Raw genomic sequence first — 15974 nt, forward strand, 5'->3', positions numbered from 1 at the left:
TGAAGGCATCAAGGGAAAGTCATCTTTCTTCATGATTTGTTGTTTGACACTTGGCTTCATTGAGGAAACACTCAACGTGAGCGTTTCTCAGAGTCAGGAGTGCAGATTATCGTCGCCGGTCAGACGGTCAGAGACTGTTTGGCTGTTTGTCTGTCGGTGTTTTCTGGATTCCTCGTCTCGTCCGTGTGTCGTTATGTCACCGTCTGAGCTTCTGACCAGAGCAACTCGATAAGAAACCCGGAAAAATTAAGCATGGACGCACACGTTGACTTACAGCAAAGAGGTTGGTGACTTTTACAAATGTAATAGATGTAGCCTGAAAGCGTCAATTGCTGACAGTGAATTATCTGATTTGAACTAATAGTGATAGCTGAATTAACCCTTGACCTGCTTTGTCTTTGCACTCTGTGTTCTTTACATTCAGCATTGTCAAATCTCAGTATCCCTCTTTTTCTGTTCCTTTACTTTTGTTCATTTCCGTTTTTTTTTATTATATGTCAGACAACAGCACTTCATCAGAATCAACAGATCCTCCCCCGAGGATGACAAGACAACAGATTCTCACTTTAATATCAATGGCATCTGTCAACTTCAGTTCAATGATTTGCTACTCAATATTAGGCCCATTTTTCCCCACTGAGGTAAGCTGAAAAGAAATAAATAAATGAATGAAATAAACTAAGCCACGAAGGGATTTTTCAAAACCTGGTAACTTAAAAGTTGTTGTTATTAATGACTTATAACTAGTCTATTAATCTCTAGTACTATATTTAGGAACAATTAATAAATCCAGTATTAAGAACACTTTATAAAGGGCACCTTAAGATGTATTAGACAGGCATGCTGGGGTCTGAAATTCATTCAGTTCACAACTAATAAAAATGTCTGTCCGGGAGCTTATAAGATACTGAACATCAAATATCAGCAGCCTTTTGTGGACATGGAGGTGTAATCTGCAAAACATTATAAAATTATAAAATTTCAGTTTATGCCAAAATGTCCTTTTACACTGTAAATTAATTTTAAATTATTATATGGAATATTGATTTGTTTAAAGTGGACATGAGTCTCTTTCCGTTGACATGCATGTGCATCAAAATACACATTTTATCCTGTCAACAAAGAAACTGAAATGCAACCTGTATCTATCAAATAAAGACCAATTTGAGCCTTTATTTGATAAACATAGTGAAGAGAAACAGGAAACGTGGGGAGAGAGAGTAGAGGTTGTTTTGTGTATATTTTGATCACATGACTGCTGGTAAATATATGACACAACAGCTGACAGGCTCTGTCAGGGTTGGGAAAGCTCCACTGTTAGTTGATTTAAGGGGTTGGAAAGTGAACTGATTGATTTCTTAGGCTGTTATGAAAAAGAAAGTGAAAGTAGGGTGAAGGGTCACGTTCTGTAGAGAGAGAGTGCCCATATCTTGAAATGCCCCTATGTCACTGTAAAACTCACCAATCAGACAGCCTTCACCAGTTCCCTTTAAAAACTCTGTAGTAGTTTCTGCTCCATGGAACCAATGGGTAAATCATGTGCTAGGCATCAGAAAGATTCCCTGAAGGCTAATGAATTACTGGCTCTGTTTTACTCAGCAGGCCTTTTGTGTTCATCTGATGACATGAGTAAAAATTCAGTGACAACTGTACATTCGCGGCCATTTATTTTTTCCTTTTATTGGCTTGTTTAAGAAATTTGAATTTTATTTATTGCTTTTTCTACTTAGGTTGCATGACTTTATTGTCGAAGCGTACAGTGAGAGAATCATTTCCACTAAGACCTATTGAAACACTGCATAAATATTCCCACACAGGCAATAAAGAAAGGAGCCAGTCAGACTGTCATTGGTCTCATATTTGGCTGCTACGCTGTCTGCAATTTAATTGGTTCATTAATACTGGGAAAATATGTAAGTATATGTCATCATTTCTTATCAGATCAGTATCATTATCAGTGCTATTTGTTGTGCAATGTCCTGCACAGGCGTAACTGACTCTCGCTCTTTGTCGTCGTATCAGATTGTCCAAATTGGCGCAAAGTTTATGCTCATTTCAGGACTTTTTGTGTCGTCAGGCTGCACCATTCTGTTTGGGTGAGTGTTGCTCTCATGAACGACGTCAGCAATGATGGTGGACACAGAGACATATCATGTACCTTCCTCATGACCATACATGTGTGACCCATTTTCCAAAATATCATCTAAACATCAACAACAAATACTATGTCTTCATTAGGAGTAAATGGGCTTGGGGCTGAGAGCCACAGACTAATGCTCTGTTGGTTTTAATATGAATGAGTCAGGATCTGTAATTTGACCTGGTGTGAAAATTATGAGTCTTAGTTGTTGATGTGTTTAGCTGTTTTGTTTTTTAATCAATCACACTCCATTCTTCTGAATAAACAGCTTATTAAGCCTGCCTCCATTTGATTCAATCTTTCTATTTTGAGGTGTGTTTGACATTAGCTTGATTGTCTTCTCACAGATTACTTGATCGGGTTCCTGCAGGACCCACTTTCATTAGTCTGTGCTTTATAGTAAGGTCCGTTGACGCCGTGGGCTTTGCTGCTGCAATGACCTCTTCTTTTGCCATGACAGCAAAAATATTCCCAAACAATGTGGCGACTGTTTTGGTGAGTGTAGACAACCCTTGTCTTCCTGGCATGTTGTTTAGACATTAGAATCACGAGCAAACAAAAAAGCATTATAGTAGGAGTTGTTTTGTATCTCCCATTTCCCTGGTACCATGGGAAATAAAAACATAAAAGCATTTTTTGGCATACAGTATGATACAGATTGCTTGTGTATATAATTCCATATTTTAATGTGCTTCATTTCTCTCCCTTTAGGGTAGTTTGGAGATTTTCACAGGCCTTGGTCTTATTCTCGGCCCGCCAGTAGGAGGGTGGTTCTATCAGTCATTTGGATATGAAGCCCCTTTTATGCTTCTTGGATTTTTCCTGTTGATTATGGTGCCTTTCAACATTTACATCTTGCCAACCATAGGTAGCAGGGGATTCCAGGAAATCATTTGTGCATTTTCAGTAATGTCAGTACAGTATTTCTTTTGTTTTTCCCTCTGATTATAACTGTTATCTGTGTTTTTTGCTTCTCCCCACTCAGACGCAGACCCCTCGAAAGATTCATTCTTTCGGCTTCTCACTCACGTGAAAATATTACTGATCTGCTATGTGATATTCACTCTTAGTGCAGGTCTGGGCTTCTTGGATGCCACGTTGTCCCTGTTTGCTATTGAGAGGGTAATTTTTCATACCTTCTCATAAAGTCAGCTTGTTGTGGGTAGAACATTTTTTGTGCATCATGTGAATGAGTATTTTTTCCTCTCTGTTGTTCCTAGTTTAGCCTCTCACCCGGCTACGTGGGACTCATCATGCTTGGTTTGTCGTTACCATACTGTCTGGCGTCACCGCTGATGGGTTATTTCACTGATAAATATCCTGTGAGTATGAATTCAACATGATTAAATACGGAAATTCTTTTATAAATGTATGTCTGTCATTTTGAACATGAACAAAATCCTCTGTGTGCTGTGTTTGTGTGTGTGTGTTCATCAGGCCACTAGGAGTTGGTTCATGGTGACAGGAAGTCTTGCCACAGCAGCCGGGTTCTGTTTGCTGGGTCCTGCTCCTTTCCTCCACACCCCGAGGTGAGTGAGCATGTGCTACAGGTGGAAAGTAACTAAGACTGTACTGTAGGACTGTCTGACATTTTTGGAAATATGCTTATTTTGCTGTCTCTGATATTGTACATTTGTACTGTTTTTGTGGTTGTGGGTCCGTATGTGCAGTCAGCTGTGGTTACTCGTCCTCATGCTTGGAGTAATTGGGTTTTCTCTGGGCATGACTGCAATCCCCACGTTCCCTGAGATCATCACATGTGCATAGTGAGTGGCTTCACATGTTGTGCACCTACATTCCCAACCTTTATTTATTTTTTCTCACATAATGCAAGGTGAAACATGTACACTAAAATTCTTTTGTTTTTTACAGTGGACAATCATTTGAAGAAGGGCTTAGTACTCTTGGAATGGTGTCGGGCCTGTTTGGTGCAGTTTGGTCCATGGGGTAAATCATTCTGGCTTTTACTGACATACAAAAGCAATTTTATGAATCTGGAAAAGAAAACCTCAGATGCTGATAATACAGTAGATATGAAATCAGCTGTCTCAGTGGTTGGTACTAATTTCCTTCCTTTTAAAGTGGGAAATTGTTTTTTTTTTTTTTCAAGGATGTTTTATGGCCCAATAGTGGGTGGCCTTATCACACAACATCTGAGCTTTGAGTGGGCAGCTGCAGTCCAAGGAGGCTTGACATTTCTGGCTGTAAGTAGCAGTTTATGCAGTGTTCAAGTATTTGCAAGAAGATTCATGTGATGAAAGGACAAATGGAGCCATGGAAATGCAACGCACATCCTCACCTGCTGACATATTAACTTTTTATTGTCTTCTCTTGATTGAAAGATCCCAGTTCATAGCTTATCACCACGTTATCAGGAACAAACAATCAGTTACTCATGCACTCGGCTATACGTTAGAGACAGTGCTTTTCTATGGTTTATTTTCAGGCCTGTATAATGTTGCCGGTGTTGCAGAGACAGCATGAAATTGTGAAGCACGCTTCTTTACTTGAATGGATAATGGATTTTGATGGATAATTGTAATTCCAAGGCTGGGAATCATTCATGGGTATCAGTCACTTGATGGAGACTGATAGAGAAAGAAGCGTGTGATCCTTGTTTCTCAGCCGTTACACTCAACAACCACTCTGTCCTCAGGCCTTTCTCCTCGCTGTGTATTATGTCTTTCAACGACCTCAACAACAAAGGTAATCATTAACTTCAAATTAGGAGAATCAGATTTATATCATGTCTTTAGATGCCCCATATATTTATATATACTGTATAGTACATGGAAAGATATTTAGACTTTATTTGTGCAGTTTCCAGCAACATGCAGGCTGTAACACGTTCTTCTATATTTGAATTAAAGTATTCCAGAAGATGGGAGACAAACAGATGAAAGAACTCCTCTCCTGGATGAATGAGAGCCTCAGAAACACATGCAAGGACGTCAGATCTTAATGTTTCATCCGCTTATTGGCGTCAGTCTTCAAGTTAAACTGTTTTATTTTTACTTTTATTATTAAATGTATTAATTTGTAACTCTTGTAAAATATAAATTATTGGGTTGCAGGGATTGTAGCGATTTTTACTTGGGTCATGGAAACATTTTGTTGCATATTTTCATGTACTAGTTTTATTATGTTTTTATGAAATGTCAGATTATTTCATACTGAGCAGTGTCTTCAAGCTGCACTTTGGATGAATGTAACATGAATCAATATGGTCAACCACTGGAAATCACAGGACATTTCAAGTCCAGGCCACAAGCCAAATGTATTAATGAGCTTAGTTTTCTACATCACGTGCCTTGGATTTCATGTTGAAGTTAAACATGTCAAGAGGTGTCAAACACGTTCATTGTTATGTAAAGGAAAATAACCTTGTTTATAACAGTAACAATCTTTGAAGCGATGTATTACACAGGTCATGGTATAGTTTAATACAGATCTCACTGCAAGTAGTGATGCTGTATGTTGATGTGGATTATAATTTTGAAATAAAAAGACATTTATGTCCATTTACAGGTAACTAAACTTTACTGACTCAAGTAATTTTTTAAGTAATAATTTATAGGTCAAGTACGACTGCAGAGGAGTGTGACTTTTCAAATTCTTAACATGGAAAAAGAGAAACAAAACATTTGAAAATTATAATCTGTATTTTATAGAACTACAATATTACAGAAACGTGTCAGTGAAAATTCCATTATTATTCTTATTACTATAAATTATTGACACAGTCAATTAGTTTACATAGATTTTAAAATGTAAAGCATACAAAAAATTCTCAGAACTGTACAATTCTTGATGTGAAAACATTTTTATAAACAAAATTTAACATTTTGTGGATTGATCTGTGTGTAAGTACAATACAGAGCATACTGACAAACTGTAAAAAATGTTCAAACAGTAAAAATACAGCACACTGCAAGGTTAGTTTTTATTCCCACAATGAGTTTTATATGAAAAAACACTCAAAACAATCATGTGTCCATGAGTTTACGTATCAGGCTCGAAGGCACTGTTAGTCCGACCTGTGGGTCTCTTCGGGAGAGGTCTGTCTGTTGATCTGCCTCTCCGCCTGCTGCTGGTCGACCCCGAAGCATCTGCATCTGAAAAAGTGGCCTGAGGTGACAGTGCAGGGACTCCTGGCTTTTTCACCTTCTTTTTCCTTTTAGCTCTGTGGACAGACCATAGCTTGCAATCAGCATTCATTATTTCATAAACCATAATATAACATGTCAGTCATAAACCCATGGCGTCTTGCTTTACTTTAAGAAGACCGACATTTGGAGCGTCATGCAGCGTTTAGTACCCATGCCACTGTGAAAGTAGTCAACAGCATTTAAGCAAAGTCAGCCACTTACTTGGCATCAGTCAACTCAGGTTCTGTGTCAGAAAGGGTCGGCTCAGAAAGAAACCGAAGTTCCCCAGAAGAACTAATTGCAGCAGATACCTTGGAAAAGGAAAAAAGAAGAAAACAGAAAGTGACAACCAGGAGAAGGACAGTAAAAGATAGTATAACACCGTAAAGACACAACCAGAAGGTCTCTGCAGGTGCTGGGTAACAATACTGACGAAAAAACGCCAGCACACTGCTAACTGCCAGCTTATAGCCAAGTCTTTTGTTCTACACGGACATAACAACATTTCAACCACAAATTATCTTCCTCGGGAGACATGAGGCGACACATGAATACAAATAAATGGTAACCTGAGGAAGGGTATTTGTGGCTGAATTGTTGACAGAATGCTGTGTATAGTTTTTGTCTTTTTAATCCAACTCTTTCATCAACTGCTGAGACAAATTCAAGTTGAAGACAGCTACAGTTAAAAGGGACCAACATAAGACTTTTTAAAGCCACTTTTCAGGCCTGCAGCTGGTGTGTGATGTTCAAAAGACAGATGGAGGAGAAGTATCGCTTTACGAAACAGAAACCCAAGGAACCATAGACACAGGAGGAAGACGATCATCTGGTGTGCAAGTAATGTACACCCTCTGTTACAGCCACACCCTGCTTCACCTTTCAGTTCCTTTACATTGTTGAGGAAAAAAGAAATGATTCAAATCCAGGACATGCACTGTACTGTTCTATCTCCTTACCCTGGTTGGTGTGGACCTCTCAACAGTCCCCTCAGACATGGCTGTGTGTGCCTCTACGGGCTGAGTGACCTCTTCGCTGAAATCTCCTACGAGAATAAAATAAGTCATATGTGGAGGGTTCTCTTGGATCATCCGAAAACTGCCCATCAACCACAGTAAAATATAATCCACTTACTCTGATCTGCTACATAAGAAGCAAGAAAATATCCCTGCTGCCCATTGACCAGGCGCCCAAACCACCAGCTGTCATTGTCTTTGTACAGCACTTGGATGACATCACCGCGGCGTATGGTCAGTTCATCAGACCGATTGGCTCTGTAGTCATAAAGCGAGACCACCTGCGAGACGAGCACAGTGGTGGAGGGACTGAACATGAGAGGGAAAAGGCTGAATGTAACTGAGCTCACAGCTACGGTGGATACTTACAACTTGTTCAACAGGGGCAGAATCTGTTTCCACATGCACGCCTGAGGAAAGGTGGTCAGGAAGCGTCTGAAGAGAAAAAAGAACTTCATGTAAATCTTGCAGTAGACTTCAGTAGGAGCTTATTGTCAAATTGGCGCAGTAAAGTTCATCTGGTTAAAATTCATTTCACAAACAAAGCAAAAAACACATCACAAACAGCAGCACATTAGGAAATACATTTCTAAAACTGTTACCGTCTGTAGCCTGAAAGATGAAGCTCCTTTTAGACGCTGACCAACTTGACTGAACCTGCCTGCAATTACAAGAAAAAAAAAAAAAACACAACAAAGAGCCAGCATAAATATTTCAACACAACCCAGTGACTTGTGTTTACAGAGATCACTTACGGATACAAGTCAAAATTACAAGAGGTCCGTCTCTTTCTCTGTGTATGGTGTACATGCTTCAGACTCTAAAGCACAATTCTGGTAGCATTCTGGTTGCCCCATACTTTACTCTGCTCAGCTATAATCTTCGGAAAATATTTGACCTCACATGTCAAGAGGGCTGCAGTAAAGCCATTCATTGGTTAAATACAAATCACTATGTGATTAACTGAACAAGCCACTGACGACTTTGGGTGCTCAGGGCTGCCTGGGGGATAAGCTGCTCCGCCACAGAACCCGAGAGCTGCAGCCTGGAGTGCGGCGACAGGAGAGATGGAGGTGGTAATGAGGCATTTAATCCTGTCTGAAAAGAAAAGAGCTGGACTTCAGTTACATAGAAATTTTTTTAATTTCACAACAGCAGTCATTTAACAAGTATGATGTATTTCACATAGATCTGCTCAGGCACTTTTCCTGGTCACTGGTTACGTTTAGGTCAACTTGAAGGCAAGATTAAATGGAAATGTCAAAGTTTCCAATAAATACTATATATAATGACAGCCAGCAAGATAACCTGAATAATAATGGGCTTACTAGAAATGTAATGCACTGCTGTGATGCAGTGATAAGCAAGGTTTGAGTTTATTATTAAAAACACAAAGACTGTAGCTCTATGAAGTTATTTCTGTGGCATATTTCCTGAAAAGCTTGAGTGAAACTCAGCTGATTTAGACAGAGATTATAGAAAACAAAATCTATGGTGGCATAAGGTGTTCAACAGGTTATATCACCATCTGTGGCCTCAATAAAGATTAAACATACAAAGGCGTGTTTATGGACTACCAATCAAAATACTCACCGCGCAAGCATCTGATGTCGAGCTCCTCCCTGAGTGAGTAATGCAAACATGAGAATATTTTCCATGTATGCGAAGAGATAACACTATTGCGCAAACACAGATCAACCTAAATGTAATGCAGCATGCTAATCATACTGTACCTTGCTCATAAACGTATCCAGAAGTTGAAGACCTTTGATCCTAGAAATGTTTTGAAAGGGTTGAAACTTTTGTGCATACTCTGTTGTCTGACTGTAATAAGAATTTAAACTACAAGCTGCTTGTTTCAAAATATATTTAAAAAAAGTTATAGACAATGAGTATTTACAAGTACTGAATCCAGCTGTTCCTTAACACACTGCATTTTCAGTGCGATTCTTGTTGTTTGGGCAAACTGATCCATGGCTGAAGCAGCAGATCTGTCCTGTAACACCGGGGGGTCGGGTGTGTTTCGGACGGTTTTGGGGTCTGTAGAAGCTGATCTGCTCGCTGCTTTTATATGGTGCACTTCCAGTTGGGACACTGTATGGAACAGTAAGACAAAGTTGTAGCTCAGTGTTTTTCAGTGGCTGTGAGTGACTACTGTCTGACTCAAACAGCTCTTTTGACTCCACAGAAAAAATTGTATTTGTTCTGGCTTTTCACAAACCTTTGTGGTCGTACATATACACATGGACAGGCTGGCTCTGACCGAAGGCACAGAAAGCTACCATGTTCTCGTGAGGGTGGAACGACACGCCGTGGAGAGCAGTGGGGTAGCAAAGCTCAGAGTACACTGCAACTTGGTCACCTGGGAAGACAACACAACTAACAGCTGAAGCAGCTAGGAAGAATACTGTCAAAGCTGTTAAGAACTGACCGGCTTCTCTATTGCAAGAAAACCCATGAGCCTTACCTGTGTCTGTATTCCAGACATACGCCATCCCATCCTCACTACCAGAAAAGATGAAGTTCCCACATGGTGTGAAGGTGCTGTAAATCCTCTCTCTGTAGTTTGTGGCTCCAGTGTACTTCTTCACAGCCAGACTGAAAGGGGGGATTTATATAGTTAAAATACAAATCTATATTTTGATTTTAAACACAGGACAAATCATAATGGCAGATGGTGATACATTCATATATCATCTAACATTTGATCAGGCTATTTCCTGAAACTTCAGATGGTACTTTTTAAGTTTTGTCTTATTTACATTCTCAAGTCTATCATCCTCAGGACACTGTCTTTGGCATGGATGAGCAGGCAACGCCCGTTTGGATGGAGCTGCAGCATGTTGATGGGGATACCGCTGAGGTCACTCTCATCAATTTTCTGCGAAGAGACAACACATAGCGTTTCAAATTAAAGTAGAATAATTTTGTGTCTCAGTAAATATTTGATTAAAGTATACCGTTTTATATGTGCATACCAAAAACAACAAATATCAACTCCTGTACCTTTTCTACACACCAGCGGTGACATGGCTGATGCTGCCTGCTGTCATTTACTGAAGTTTTCCACACAATGATCAGGCCATTGTTGTCTGCTGAGAACATTCTCCTCCCTAATTCCAACACATAAGGAAGTAATGAAGGTGCATTACAAAACAAGCCAGGACTCGCATTCAGTACAAAAGTGAACAATAATTAGCTTTACAATAGATAGTAAGATTAGCAAAAATAAATATTATTCTCATCACAAATTCATAGACAGGAACACATGCATGCTCATATACACAAAATTTCACGTAGCTTGATTCACGGAATGTTTCTGTGTGTGATATCGTAATAAGATATAGTATATCTTATTTCAGTCTACTTTTTCCAAAAACAAATCAAAACATGTTCCATCTGGGTGGCCAGCAGACATAAGAAAGACTAAACAAATAGTTCAGCAACTCAGGCAAGTCCAAAAGAAGTTTCAAGCATAAAGGCTTGAATTCTCAGCTAAATACTGAAGCCGCAACATTATATAAAACAAATCAAGATATAGACTTTATGCATTTATTCTTTATGCACGGACGAGGTGGGTGGCTGGAGGCCTGTGTCAGCATGCAGTGTGAGAGGCTGGGTACCCAGATTGCTAATCTATAAGCAGGGCCTACACATACAGACAGACCATTGTGAACTCCATACCTTCAGAGTCAAAACAAACTGTATTGACGAAACTGTTGTGACCCTCGAATTCCTGCAGCAGCTGGCCGTTCACGTCATCGACATCAAGCCTCCACACTCGCACCAGACTGTCGTAACCCCCAGTCACCACCAGGCTCTGGGCTGTGGGGTGGTACTGAGCACAGTACACAAAGGATGGATGAGGGAGCACCTTCTGGGCCGTTCCCAGAAGCCTCTCCACATTCCACTCTCTGAAGGAGAAGAGCAAGATGAAGAAAAAGTGAATAATGCAAATATTATTTTATACAAAAAATGTGATATTTCATTGAAACTCTTCAGTCAGTCACCACAGCCCAAAACCTGCTGTGTCACTGGTAAAACAAAGACAGACAACAGTAGAGTGCTATACATGAGAGGAGCACTTACTCCCCCTAGAGACACTACAAAAAAATAGCAATTCGGTCACCAGAAGTAACACTTCATACGCCATTGTTTCATTCACTGCACTATTTATTTGTTTGTTTTTCGATTGACAGAAATGTACCTGACAGTTCCATCAGAGGAGGCAGACAAAAGTCTCCGGTCGTCTCTGGACCAGCAGAGATCGTAGACTATTTTAAGATGACCACTGAAGGCAGCCAAAACCTTGCCAGAGGGAATCTCGTACACTGAAACAGTAAATGACCATGTTAGTTTTATATATTGTCATTTTTTTTATGCATGCTTGGAACTTGCTGTCTCCTGAGGTTGGTCCCTGTGCTGTTCGTGACTACTGTGTATAAACAACAAGTTAATTAGCTGGAGATTTACGCTGAGGAGTCAAGAGGAGCATCAGCAGGAGGGGAGTTTGACACAGATCAAGTGTTGCTTACCTACAACAGGGAAAGCATCTCTGTCAGCACAAGCAGCAGCCAGTATTGTCCCAGCATGAGAGAAGAGCACCGTGAAACAGCCCATCTGCCCGCCACGAAATGCCAACATGGGCTTGTTAGGAATCCGGCAGACCTGTAACAGAAAAACTCCTATAAGGCTTGTGCAGTCAACCCTGTTTGTCCAGACCAGAGTCAGACAGCATGAGCAAATATGTCTGAGGTTGTTTCAGTCTACCTAAGTGCCAAATGCAGTAGATGGAGTTTGATAAGGGAAGTTACAATTAAAGGCTGAGACAATCTTACATGTCTGCAAAGAATTTACCTCATATCATCCAGTCTGCTTATATACTGACCCTGAAAACGTATGTATCCCGTGACGAATACAGGTTAAAATGGTTCATATGATGCAAAAGTTAAAATATTTTTTGAGATCTGTGCACTCCACCAACCTGACCAGGCAGCCTGCTCCATCTCAAAACCGGGGGCTTGCTGTCTAGAGGCTGTGTCAGGCTTCTCTTGGTGACCTCGTTCTGCAGCTCACTGTAGGAGGTGCTGCCTCTCTCCTCCTGCAGTGCCATCATGGACCGCATGCTAGGGTCCACCTGCAGAATGAAAAAAAAAAAAACATCTCAGCTACAACATCTCAGTAAATCCACTGGAGGCTTTACTTGAACTTTACATCAGAATGTGTGAAGCAACATTATCTACGGTATAACTAACATGTAACATGTCAAACATACACCTATGTACATTCATATAGTAGAAATGTGAGACAGTATAAAGATAAACAAAGAAATAATCAATAGCAGCTACAAAATGACAACTAACTTACATGCTCAGGGAGTTTAATGCCTTTCACTGTAACATAAAGCGTGGATGTGTATTTGTGCCTCGGGTACTTCCTCCACCATTCGACCACCTCTATCGTTTTAGGTTGTCTCTTGGACCGAGGTGGAGGACAGAAGAGCTGGAGACGAAGTTTACTGTCGATGTTCAGCACACCATTTGTGCCAACAAGCTAAAAGGGGGAAATATAAAATAAGGTTGGAAATAAGCAATTAACTTAACTTGGACTTAACCTTAAACTTTATTAAAATTAAGCCAGAATGGTCTTTTTTCTCAGTGTCAAGGACAAACCCAGTACCTTGAGGAACGCCCACGCGATCTTTCTGAATCCTCGTTCATGCTTGTCAACATCAAAGTTGGCTCTTGCTTCTTCCATGGTTATGAAGTCCAGGATCTTTACAAAACATTTAAATGAAAAACAATTATTGACAGGTATGTTGAAATTGACCAGATATTTCTAAATGAAATGTCTCTTACTTCAAAGAAAAGTATGACTCTGGGGCTTTCATCATTTTGTTCCACAAAGTATCCAAAGCGTTCATTGAAGATGATCTGCTCCTGCCACTCTGGAATTATCGATTTGTTCTTCTTGAAGTCAAAAGGCTGAGTCATGATGGGGAGAATGTGGTCGACGTTCTCTTGCTCATAAAATGAGGCAACTGGTCGATGGCTATTAAAGACAACAGCAAGACATATTAATGCATTAAAGGTGAACAAAATCACTGAATTCATACAGTTAGTGTTTACTGTATGCTGTATGTGGTATCCAAAGAATGAATGTAATCTGTAATAGAAACACAACAGGGAAATAGGATCTGAGAGTATCCATTCTCACCAGTCTTCTTTCTTCACATACTGTCCAGTGATTTCATCAACAACATGGATCTTCACCATTGGGTGTGAGATGAGTAGGTCTGTTTTGAGGCGATCTGTTCTGTGAACATACACTCCCAGCACAAGGCTGTCATCGAATGTTGGCTTCTGTGGTGCTTCTGCCTCAGTCTCACTCTCTTCTTTGACAACTGAAAAATGGAAAAATAAAAAAAACTTGAAATTCGTCAACATCATGCATTGTACCAACATTTTAATAGAACTTTGTGAATTATTTTCTGACAATTAGCATCCAGTTACCATGCTTTTTCTTCTTCTTTTTCTTTTTTCCCTTGGATTCAGTTTCGTTTTCCACATCAGCATCCTGGTCTGCACCTTCATCCTGATCCCTTGTGGAGCAATAAGGAGTAAATCATATCTCAATATCAGCTAAAAAACTTAGCTTATGGCTAAATGTAAAAAAACACAACAAATATATAGTGTATTAAAAAGGACACAAACCCAAAATCCGACTCTCTAACTACAGATTTTAGCTTCTTCTTTTTCTTCTTCCCAACATCATTATTCAGTGCAACATTTTGGGAGACAGAGCTCTCTTCTTCTGTCTTGACCCTTGTCTTCTTAGGAGTCCTCTCTTCCTCCTGCGCAATCTGCTGCTGGTATTCATGCAGCAGCTTGTCCTCTGCATCCTCTACCTGGCTTTCTGCCTTGGCGCCTGAATCTCCTTTGCTTTTCCCCTTCTTACTTTTTCGCTTTGGTTCCTTTCCACCACCAATATCATCTGGTTCAAAAGCAATCTCAGACTTGTCACCATCTGTATCCTTCTGGATGTAACTTGTGGTGTCCTCTGATATGGGGAGGGCGGGAAGCTCCCTCTTACTCTTCCTCTTGGTTTTTGATGTTTGAATCTCCTCTTGGTTTCTGTTGTTGTTGATATTAACCTTTTCAGCTATTTCCCTCTCTCTCCTTATATTCTTGGTGTAGCGAGGGCTGCCCTGTTCAGGGTGATATGTGTTCTGGAGGATGGTCTCATCATCTTCTGTGTCCTTGTCAAGGTTGAGATTCTTTTTCAGATTTTGAAGCTAAAGAAGGGAAATCAGAGAGCAAAGAAATGTTAGGATTTAATGAGATTTCAATCATTAACATTGGTTTGCACTGCCATCAGTATACTTTTGAGGAAGAAGATTCATAGAATATGAATGTTATGCTGCATACAGAATACTGAATCTACCGGGATGATTTTAAGACATGTTCTGCAAGTAGTGTATAACCCTTGAAGGTAGAAGTGCACATATTACAGCACGTACCACAATGGTTTCCTGAGTTTCAGGGTTTTTCTTCTTCAACTTTTTCTTCTCTGTTTCAGTGTATTTCTTGAAGACTTCGTTGAATCTTTCCCGGGTCTTTGCCCGGTCCTCACTATTACCTGTTAAAAGGTTACACTATCATTAATAAAATTGATCAAAGCAGTGTGTGTTGCTCTGGTGAAGGCCACATTTACTGTACTTACGAATAACTTAGAGGTACTTGTACTTTTACCTCTAATCCACCACATTTCAGATAGAAATGGTGTGCTTTTTACTTCACAACATTTATTTACATGCAAAAAATGATTTTAAAAAAATGCATTTTTAGATATTAAACTACCCAACAGTGTATAAAACATTAAAATGCTGTCTTATGCTTTAACGCATTACTGGCCACCATTAAACTCACCCGCTGGCATCCTCAGGCACTGTAATGCCTCTCATTCTGAGTGCAAAAGGAGAGTAATCCAGGGAGGAAGGCTTTCATTCTAAAAATAAAAAAACAGGGATAACGTTAACTTTAAATAAATCTCTGCTGGGTGATCCTCCAATGGTTTGTAACGTGCCCACAACATTAGCTTAGTTCAGTTTAACTGTTTCATGCAAGTTCAATTTGGGTAAAAACACTGGAACAAACCCGCATCGTGTTTTTTGTGGAATCTACTTATGTTTAGTATTAAAAAACAGTAAAACTTGTGCGGAAAAGCAACCTTTGTGAGACCGCTATGTAACGTTAGCAACCTTAGCTAGCTTGCTAAATGCTAACGCTAGCTAAGTGGCATTGTTAACTTATTACGTTTGGTACAACACGGTTTAGGTTCTTCAACAAGTAACGTGAGCCTTAAAATAAACCAAACTTCACACAAATCAACGTAAAAAGCGGTGTAGGGGTTAGTAAGGGGTAACTGCGTGTATCTACCCTGCAGTGATTGTGCTGTCCTCCGACCCCACAAACGACGCTGCGACGGTTTCCAAGCCAACCACAGCAAAGACGATCGTCAGGGCAGGAGCGTCCGCTCCGCGTTCGTGACGTACAAACACAAACAACAAATCCACCAATGAAATTCGAGGACAGGTGAATCGTCATTACGTAACGACGGCAGATCAATTCCGTTCATTTTTTGAAAAAACATTTTTTAACACGCAGAACA

General features: G+C 40.0%; 2 protein-coding genes across 3 annotated transcripts; one reads left to right on the plus strand and one right to left on the minus strand.

Moving 5' to 3' along the window:
• The first annotated feature begins 45 nt into the window (after positions 1-45).
• slc18b1 (solute carrier family 18 member B1) lies at positions 46-5773 on the plus strand. The gene is made up of 14 exons (XM_041060968.1): positions 46-283; positions 502-641; positions 1818-1913; positions 2023-2096; positions 2488-2635; positions 2852-3008; positions 3126-3262; positions 3361-3462; positions 3578-3669; positions 3811-3906; positions 4013-4087; positions 4251-4344; positions 4797-4846; positions 5011-5773. The coding sequence occupies exons 1-14, from the start codon at positions 253-255 to the stop codon at positions 5063-5065; spliced, it is 1347 nt and encodes a 448-aa protein (XP_040916902.1). The 5' UTR covers positions 46-252; the 3' UTR covers positions 5066-5773.
• Positions 5663-15798, minus strand: ahi1 (Abelson helper integration site 1). Of its 2 annotated transcripts, XM_041060966.1 has the most exons (27): positions 15743-15798; positions 15233-15311; positions 14824-14942; positions 14018-14598; positions 13817-13905; positions 13521-13707; positions 13163-13355; positions 12984-13079; positions 12672-12857; positions 12289-12441; positions 11840-11972; positions 11512-11635; positions 10989-11218; positions 10311-10417; positions 10067-10185; positions 9772-9902; positions 9526-9666; positions 9205-9398; positions 9038-9077; positions 8898-8926; positions 8285-8402; positions 7907-7965; positions 7674-7739; positions 7423-7585; positions 7248-7333; positions 6511-6599; positions 5663-6323 (listed from the first exon to the last, which is right to left on the minus strand). In XM_041060966.1, exons 2-27 carry the CDS (start codon positions 15240-15242, stop codon positions 6143-6145), a joined length of 3624 nt encoding a protein of 1207 aa, XP_040916900.1. In that variant the 5' UTR covers positions 15243-15311; positions 15743-15798; the 3' UTR covers positions 5663-6142. The 2 variants fall into 2 exon arrangements, with proteins under 2 accessions (XP_040916900.1, XP_040916901.1); XM_041060967.1 differs by lacking the exon at positions 6511-6599 and having other exon boundaries at positions 6186-6323.
• Between the last annotated feature and the right edge of the window lie 176 nt (positions 15799-15974).

This window comes from Toxotes jaculatrix, chromosome 17 (genome assembly GCF_017976425.1).
Source record: "Toxotes jaculatrix isolate fToxJac2 chromosome 17, fToxJac2.pri, whole genome shotgun sequence".
In the NCBI taxonomy this organism is placed as follows: domain Eukaryota; kingdom Metazoa; phylum Chordata; class Actinopteri; family Toxotidae; genus Toxotes; species Toxotes jaculatrix.

What these genes read in the sequence shown, in the direction of transcription:
- slc18b1 (XM_041060968.1), top strand. Translation starts at nt 253, where the DNA reads ATGGACGCACACGTTGACTTACAGCAAAGAG. An exon ending in TTACATCTTGCCAACCATAG is followed by an intron (nt 3,009 to 3,125) that starts GTAGCAGGGGAT and finishes CTCCCCACTCAG; the next exon opens with ACGCAGACCCCTCGAAAGAT. An exon ending in ATTTCACTGATAAATATCCT is followed by an intron (nt 3,463 to 3,577) that starts GTGAGTATGAAT and finishes TGTGTTCATCAG; the next exon opens with GCCACTAGGAGTTGGTTCAT.
- ahi1 (XM_041060966.1), bottom strand. An exon ending in GCATTAAACTCCCTGAGCAT is followed by an intron (nt 12,442 to 12,671) that starts GTAAGTTAGTTG and finishes TTCATTCTGCAG; the next exon opens with GTGGACCCTAGCATGCGGTC. An exon ending in CTGCCCCTGTTGAACAAGTT is followed by an intron (nt 7,586 to 7,673) that starts GTAAGTATCCAC and finishes CTCGTCTCGCAG; the next exon opens with GTGGTCTCGCTTTATGACTA.